This window comes from Uranotaenia lowii, chromosome 2, assembly GCF_029784155.1.
Source record: "Uranotaenia lowii strain MFRU-FL chromosome 2, ASM2978415v1, whole genome shotgun sequence".
In the NCBI taxonomy this organism is placed as follows: domain Eukaryota; kingdom Metazoa; phylum Arthropoda; class Insecta; order Diptera; family Culicidae; genus Uranotaenia; species Uranotaenia lowii.
In genome coordinates this window covers 420,844,269-420,852,861 of record NC_073692.1, presented here as the reverse complement: position 1 = coordinate 420,852,861, position 8,593 = coordinate 420,844,269, and the positions used below count along the sequence as shown (strand labels likewise).

General features: G+C 39.4%; 1 protein-coding gene across 1 annotated transcript; it reads left to right on the top strand.

Annotated features, from left to right (window-relative positions):
* Window positions 1-2,594: 2,594 nt before the first annotated feature.
* Window positions 2,595-3,353, top strand: LOC129743461 (pickpocket protein 28-like). The gene has a single exon (XM_055735498.1). The coding sequence runs from the start codon at window positions 2,595-2,597 to the stop codon at window positions 3,351-3,353; it is 759 nt and encodes a 252-aa protein (XP_055591473.1).
* The last annotated feature ends 5,240 nt before the right edge of the window (window positions 3,354-8,593 follow it).

Below are 8,593 nucleotides of genomic sequence, written 5' to 3'. Positions count from 1 at the left end.
AAAAATGACAAAAATGACAAAAATGACAAAAATGACAAAAATGACAAAAATGACAAAAATGACAAAAATGACAAAAATGACAAAAATGACAAAAATGACAAAAATGACAAAAATGACAAAAATGACAAAAATGACAAAAATGACAAAAATGACAAAAATGACAAAAATGACAAAAATGACAAAAATGACAAAAATGACAAAAATGACAAAAATGACAAAAATGACAAAAATGACAAAAATGACAAAAATGACAAAAATGACAAAAATGACAAAAATGACAAAAATGACAAAAATGACAAAAATGACAAAAATGACAAAAATGACAAAAATGACAAAAATGACAAAAATGACAAAAATGACAAAAATTACAAAAATGACAAAAATGACAAAAATGACAAAAATGACAAAAATAACAAAAATGACAAAAATGACAAAAATTAAGTATAAAAAAAAATGAAATAACAAACAAATCAAATTTCGAAATTATAAATCGGAAAGATATCGTAAAATATCATTCGAAAATCCAGTGAACCTAACTGGATAATATTTCTTTCTTCACAAGTCGAAAAAATCTCTATCGCTCTAGAAAATTTTTCACCAGGACTTCAATTAGTGCATACCTGCCACCGGAACAGCTTCCAGGTCATTGAGTGACAAAGCTTCATTTTGTGTGCTGATGGCACATTTTCCAATTGGATGAACCGCCCCGGCGACCGATATCCATATTTGAATGGCATCCGCGTCGTGCTCGCTCAGAGAACGGAATTCTACCGTACATACTAGTCCTAGTAGGAACGGAAAGCATGAAAGTGTCAACTAAGCTTCATTAAATTGTGAAAACTTTCGCTAACACCGTGAATTTTAACCGCTTTTATGGTGGGTGGATGTGTGTTGAAGAATGCGAGGGGACTGAAAATCACGGCTCCATTTTATTTTTCTTCGCCTAAATGTCTGCCTATGCTGAATTGAGAAAAGTATTTGGTGACAGCACAGGTGTGCTAAAACCGGAATCCACAAACAGGTATGAATCTTTTTTCTCTGAGTTTCGGTAGTTCGATGAAGGCTTTCCCCAATTTGGACGATTCGTTTCTGAAAGAGTATTGAAACCCTTTTAAAAATATATGCATGATTGATTTTTCAATGGTTAGGATGAAATTTTATAAATTTGAACAATAGTTAGTTCAGTGTACCTCTTCAAATTTCAGAATTTTGATCTCTACCTAATAAAACAGGAACTCTTTCAAAAACCTCAAAAATAGATTTAAATTTCAAAAATATTATGGTTCTATATTATGTTTGCGATTTAAAAGTTGCTAAATTTTTTAACGGAAATAAAACCTGTCTTCCCCATGAATCCATCAACCTGGAAGTCAACGTCAGATTGAAAACTGAAACTGAAAAGTACTTGATTGCGAATTGGCTTCCGGTGTGACTCGCATCCAAAGCCGAATGCCAGTGTGTGTGAGTGAGTGGCAAAAGTTTGTTGAAATATGGATTCGAAAACTGGCTTAATTGGATTATTTTTTTTGTTTTTTTTTCAGACTATTCCCGGTAGAGGTATGAGTTTTTGGCGCTATGCTATCTCAGTATTTTGAGATTTTCATTTCATAAATGGTTTAATACTTGTGAATGCCTTTTTTTATATTTCACATGGGAAATAATCCTCAAACTCACATAAAGACATTACTTCCCACTAGAAATGTACTAAAAGTATCTATTTGCGTGTTAAGGAGTGCTCAAAAGTAACTTTTTATGAAGCTATTTTTATGCAAACCTGTGCATGATTAATGACAAAATAATAAATTTTTAATGATTGGCGTTTTGGCAACCGTCAACCGTCATATGTGATTTTTGTTAGTCTGTTAGTTTCCGCCATGGCAAACAAATCGAACCAACCTGATTGGACGCATGGATTGGGTCCTGATTTTAAAACTATCATATTGGGGCCACCTCTTTACCCGCGAGAGCCTTATCGGAAAGCACAAGATTCTGCAAGGATCAGACAAAACTGGCCAAAAATAAGGGACGGTTTAAAAAATCTGCTCAACGAATACTGCATCCGGAGCACCATCCACGGGATCAACTACGTTGGATCAAAACGATCGATTCTGGAACGACTTTGGTGGCTTACGGTGTTAATCTTGTCGATTCTCAGCTGCTCTCAGTTGATCATAAGCATCTACTCAAAATGGCACAATCATCCCGTTATCTTAAGTTTTAAGGAAAAACCAATTCCTGTTTGGAAAATTCCCTTTCCAGCAGTAACTATTTGCCCGGAAGATAAGTTGGCATCAAAATTGTTCAATTTTACTGATGCATTTAATCGATACGTTCATGGTATTCCAAACTATGAGCTGGATACCGAGAAGCTAAACATGCTGATGGGAGTTTTGCAGATTTGTGATGGTTTTTTCCACTCACATGAGCTATTTCAGCAGCGGTATCTCGCTTTTAATTCGACTGTAGATGTTCTATCAGTATTAAAACGACTTGTTCCAGAAGGATATACGATAGTATTGCTGTGCAGGCTTCTCCAATTGGATTGTAAAAATGATTTTACGGAGACACTCACTGAAGATGGCATCTGTTACACGATGAATGGCTACTCTCAGAAAGACATGTTCAAACCGAGCGTTCTACATAACGATTATATTTACCTCAATGAAACGAAAGCATTAGCTAACTGGACTTACAAGACAGGATACACACCTGGTGCTAAGAAAGACACATACCCCATCAGAGCTATCGGATCCGGAGCTAAAGCTGGTATGACGCTAGATTTGTCAACCTTTTACAAATACGCCGAAGTACACTGTCGTTCTTCTCAAGGCTTCAAACTGATCCTTCATCCTCCATTCGTATACCCTCGGGTTGCTAAAAACTTTATTTTAATTTCTCCGAAGCGTGATATGACCGTATCTATTCGACCCCGGATCATAACCACTTCCCCAAAACTGAAGAGCTTCAGTCCCGTAATACGCCACTGCTACTTTTCCGATGAGCGAAGCCTAATGTTCTTCAACGAATACGAACAGAGCAATTGTGAGCTCGAATGCCTCACCAACTATACGCTGAAAATGTGTGGCTGTGTTCGCTTTTCTATGCCTCGAACTGCAAAGATGCGAGTTTGTGGAATGCACGAGAAGCAATGTATGGAACGAGCTGGACAGCAACAGTTCGAGGAATCGATCGATGAGGCAGCCGACGACTCAAAAAGCTGCAACTGTATGCCTGCCTGCGCATCCATCGACTATGACACAGAAAATACCCTAACGACGAATGAATATGGAATAACTGTTACTAAGAGGAAGTCAGTTATGAAACCAGAAGAGGTCAACGAAATAATCAAGTAAGTATCAAGTCCTTGTTTTAGAAATCATATTTAATGGCTATATAAACAAGACTGGTCAAAATCGAGACAAAAAATTTCTATTTGGATTCTAGGATTTGAAATGCTTTTTGACAGAAAATTCAAAATTTGTATGGAAAAAAATATGAAAAAAAGGGACCGTTTTGTTCAAAAACTCCTAAAGCACTAAATTTAAAGTCTTCAAACTGCATCTTATTGCTGAAGATGCAATGAACAATTTCAGTCGAAGTGAGAATTCCGTTAAAAAAATTTACTAATATTTTTGTACCGTTACTTTCCATGCATATCAAACGACATTTTAACTGATTTAAATTTTTTCGTTAACCAACATCTGATTCAAACATATTTTGTGTTATGATGAAAGTTGTTAAAGTAAGGGGAACAAAAAATCTTGAGATACATGTTAGTATGTCCGTTTTTAACTCTAAAAATAGCATTTGCTTTTATTATATTTGATCATCTTACGAACTTTAACGATGGCTTAGATGGTGTGAAATCAGTGTTGAGGTAGCCAGGCGACCATTCAATATCATGAAACGACGATTCTAACGGTGCTTGGTATCGCGTAAAGGGTATATCTGTCTGCAATAAAGAACTACTTCACTCTATACTATATAATTTAATACGGCGAATTTGCGGTCAATCCGTTCACCCATGTTGATAAAACATTCAAATTTATCAGTTTCATAACATAAATAAAAGATCATGAAAAAATATGTTTCTGAAGACATATTACAGCAATACATAGCTATTTTATGCATACTGTTTAGTATAACACCTAAACTTACCCAAATTACTCTGATGGTATTGTATTAAATTTAAAAAAGTTCACTAAATTTTGATGGAATGTTTGATGATAGTTGAGCAACAAATTGGGAGTCAAGTGCTTGAAACGCCACACTACGGTAAATCCGAGAACTTTTCTCACCAATGACCTTGCTATGAAAATCAATAATATTATAATGACTTACAAACTTCTGCACACCAAAAATCCACTAGGGCTCATCGTTTTAAATGTATATTGCAAACAAAACCAAAAGCGAGCGCAAATTTTATATCTTGTTTGAGTTATAGAGCTGTGAATTTCACCAGTAATTTTGACTGATCACGGTCCGAGTGCCCATAGTGAAAATTATTTCGCTTATTATAAGAGCTAGTGAAATAAAAAATACACAGATTTAAAGAAATTCAAAACTTATGAAAAGCCGTATTTTTTGTGAATTTTTTAAATGAAGCAAATGAAAAATATCCAACAAACAAAGTGACAAACCAGTCATTTTGACTGGTGAGGTCTTTCTAGTGTTAAAAGTACTGTTTTGAATAATCGTGCAATGGAAGAGGTCGTCATGTTCATAAATATCTGCCATTTTCGCGGCATTGTTATGCAAATAAAGCGGGTCAATATGCGTATTGAAGGAAGGTTTTTGGAAAAAAATCGTTAAGTCGTTTATAGGGTTGGGTTCTTAAACTTTTTCATGACAGCCAAATCAATTGCCTGAAAACCCCCTCAGTGCAAATTTTTATGTCAACCCAATGCACAACAACGTCAATATTGCAAAAACAGTGAATTGTTAATATGGGCTACTCTTTTTGCCAATCTTTTCGCAGCAGACCGTGGCATAGAGGATTGCGTTTAAGTCTTCTAAGCTAGAGATCATCAGATAGAGCCTCGGTCACGAGGTACTCAGTACTTTTTCTGTGGGCTGGTGGTGTAAGCATTAGTAAGATGCTAGTCATTTTATCCTTGAAAGATGTACGCTTTAGAATTAAGTAGAATTTAGATCACTTCAAATGAACATGAAGTTTCACTGAGATCCTGTATGTGTGTGTGTGGTCTTTAAAAAAAAATTTGTTTGATTACTGAAATCTATTGTTCCTGTCTTAGAAAACCCAATTTACAGAAAACGGAATCAAAGAAATAAAACATTGCAATCACACGAAATGTTCTTTTTTGTCAGGTCCAATTGGACCGACCGATTAGATCTATGAAATTTAAACTAGTTTAACACGTTCGTCGCCATGGGACTCATATTCGGGTGACGGGTGTATTTCCTGGGAGGCCCCGTCACATCAAAAAGCGTGTGACGCTCTCTTACTCCAGTTAGCCGCTCAGTTTAGCCACACGTTGCAAAGCTGGGGCTCTTCTTCTTTATTTTGTCGCTCCGACTATTACTTTGGGTTCGGCTAGTAAAACTACCAAAACGAGCGTAGCGACGAACGTGTTAACGTGGTAGTTTTACTGGTTTTACTAGCCGGGCCCAAAGAAATTCTCGGAGCCATAAAATAAAGGGGAAGAACTCCTTAATTTGCAACGTGTGGCTAAACTGAGCGGATAACTTAAGTAAGAGAGCATCACGCGCTTTTTGATGTGACGGGCCCCCCCCCAGGAAATACACCCGTCACACGTCTATGGCGACGAACGTGTTAACGAAGGTTATATCGTGGTTAAAAAAGATTTCAAATCATGTCGTCTCACAAATCGAAAAGATTCCCAAGGACATTTACCGCAAGTAATTCGTTCAAAAACACTTTACTAATAATTAGTTAACGACAACAAGTTATCTTTACAGAAAATACATTTAATACATTTTCCATACAACTCCTTAAAAGGCAATGCCATTGAGTTTTAAAACAAATCTCATGTATGTAATGTATTTGTTATGTTGTAAATAAATAAATAAATAAAATAAATAGCTAATGGTTGATGTCGATAGCAGCGGTAGGAAGCGGATAACGTCGAGTAATTCACCTTTCTTTTCCAGGTTCAGTCGCCGGTAAGTATAAATTTCTTCGGGGTGCGGTCACAGGTAAGTATTAACTTTTCTTTCAGGTTCACTTTTCAGGTAACACGGTAAGTATGAGTTCATAACACTTTATTAACTTTCGTAAAGTATTAATAGTCCACTTTTATTGTCTTAATAGTATTAATTATTCACTTCAAATTAGCTTAACTTATAAAATAAACTTTCTTCGCTGATAGCACTAACCTGGTAGGAATGTAAACAAAAATAGCTGATGTGGTTGTTCTCGCTGGCCAATCAGAATAGAGAACACGCGGCTGTCAGAGTCTTCCTTTTATGTTCTCTTTGGCGGAAGTGCAGCAAGCTTTTCAGAAATGGTCGAAATTTGCGTTTTTCCCTTTTCGCTCGAAGCTCGATTGTTGACGGACGAGGGGTACGGTAAATTGCTGCTATGTTGATTTCAGAACCAGATGGCGCGCTTTGTCGAGTTTTTCTTCGTACCGAACATGCTGGCCCCTTCAGAAATTTCAATTTCTGACGAAAATCGATGAACTGGATGAACTAGCGGGCATTCCCTCGGCCTCGTCGATGAAGTGCGCTGTCAGTTGTCGGCCCTCAAGCGATCGATGAAATTTCATGGAAAAACAAAAACAAAAGCGTAGACCTACATGATGTTATTAAAATTAGCTGGACAGATTCTCACCTTGTCCATGAAGAAATATGCCTTGAAATTTATTTATTTCAGGGTGGTGCTGCTGGAACAATCGTCGGTGTTGTGGATCTCATCGCTGGAAGTGGAATTGGCTGGATTTTGTATGCAAAGTGTTGGTGTTTCGACTGGAGTGTGTTCATCAGGCAGCAAACAAATTTTTGCCACCGGGCGAGTGAAGGTCCCAGCTGATGTGCGAAGCGTAACCACTCTGGTTATTCCATCGGTTCCAGGATGCAAGTCCATAATTCGGGCTAGTTTCCAAGTCATCGGGGGAGCAGTCTCGTCCTTAAGGATTACTAAGCGGCCCTTTTCGATGATGACGGGTGATTTTAACCACTTCGAACGGTGCTGCAGGGTGGAAACATACTCCAGATGCCAACGTTTCCAGATGTTTTGTAGCAGCTTTTGTGTTTGCTGCCAGTGCTTGAGCCGATTGGATGGAACCGTCGAAACATCAGCCTGTGGAACAGCTTTCAGGGCAGTCCCAGCGAGAAAGTGGCCGGGTGTTAAGGGGTCGTAGTCCGAAGGATCATCGCTCAACGGTGAGATTGGTCGTGAATTCAGGCAGCATTCGATTTGAATGAGTAGGGTTTCCATCTCATCGTAGGGCAAAGTGTGGCTTCCGAGAACACGAGTGAAGTGTTTTTGGGCGGAATAGATTGCGGCCTCCCAGAGACCGCCGAAATGTGAAGCTTTCGGTGGATTGAAGTGCCACCTGATGCCGTTCGTTGTGCACTCCTCAGCCAATGCTTGTTTGTGGGCCTCGCTCCGAACTAGTTGTCGCAATTCATTTGCCGCCCCCACAAAATTTCTGCCATTGTCGCTGTAAATTTCGAAGCAAAGTCCACGGCGAGAAACGAAACGACGCAGGGCCTGGATAAACTTTGCTGTGGTGAGGTCGCTGACAAGCTCAAGGTGGACAGCTTTGGTGCAGAAACACACGAAAACTGCCACGTAAGCCTTTTTCGGAGCGGCTCGCCGGTGTTGTGGTTGAATCAGAACGGGTCCCCAGTAGTCGATGCCGGTTATTGAGAACGGACGGGCCATGGTGACGCGTGCTGCCGGCAATTCACCCATGAATTGCTCGAGATGTTTTGGCCGTGCTCTGAAGCAGATGACGCAGGAGTGTACGACCCTTTTGGCCAGATCCCTGGCCCCTAATACCCAATACCGGGTTCGAAGAATGCTGATTAGGAGTTGTGGAGCTGCGTGGAGATGTTTTCGGTGGTAATAGTCGACCAGTAGTTTGGTAAACCGATGCGTGCCAGGGAGGAGAACTTGATGTTTGGTGTTGTACGGCAGTTGCGCTTGATCGAGCCTGCCGCCGATGCGTATGAGCTGGTCGTCGGATATGAACGGATGGAACCATCTGATGCGAGACTTTGTTGGGACAGATTTCCCCTTGTGTAGGTTGATCCATTCGTTGCTGAAGGCTTGTTGTTGGACGAGCGAGATGAGTACGTGTTCCGCTTCTTCAATTTCTTCGCATGTGAGAACTTTGCTGCTGGATGATGTTGCTGTTTTGACCCTACGGTTTCTGGTGACCCGTTTACAATAGGCGATGGTGTGAATCATCCGACGAAAGGAGGAGAATCGACCGGTGAGTTCGTCGATGAATGATTCTGCAGATGCTGCGGTGATTACGGTAACTGGTGTTTTTCTGATTTCTCGGAGAATGTCGGCGTTTTGAATCGGAGTAATTTGTTGCGATGGCCATTGATGAGCGTCGTGTTTCAGCCAGTCTGGCCCCTTCCACCATAGGTTGTTTTG

Coding starts and splice junctions, on each gene's coding strand:
- LOC129743461 (XM_055735498.1), top strand. CDS start 2,595: ATGAATGGCTACTCTCAGAAAGACATGTTCAAACCGAGCGTTCTACAT.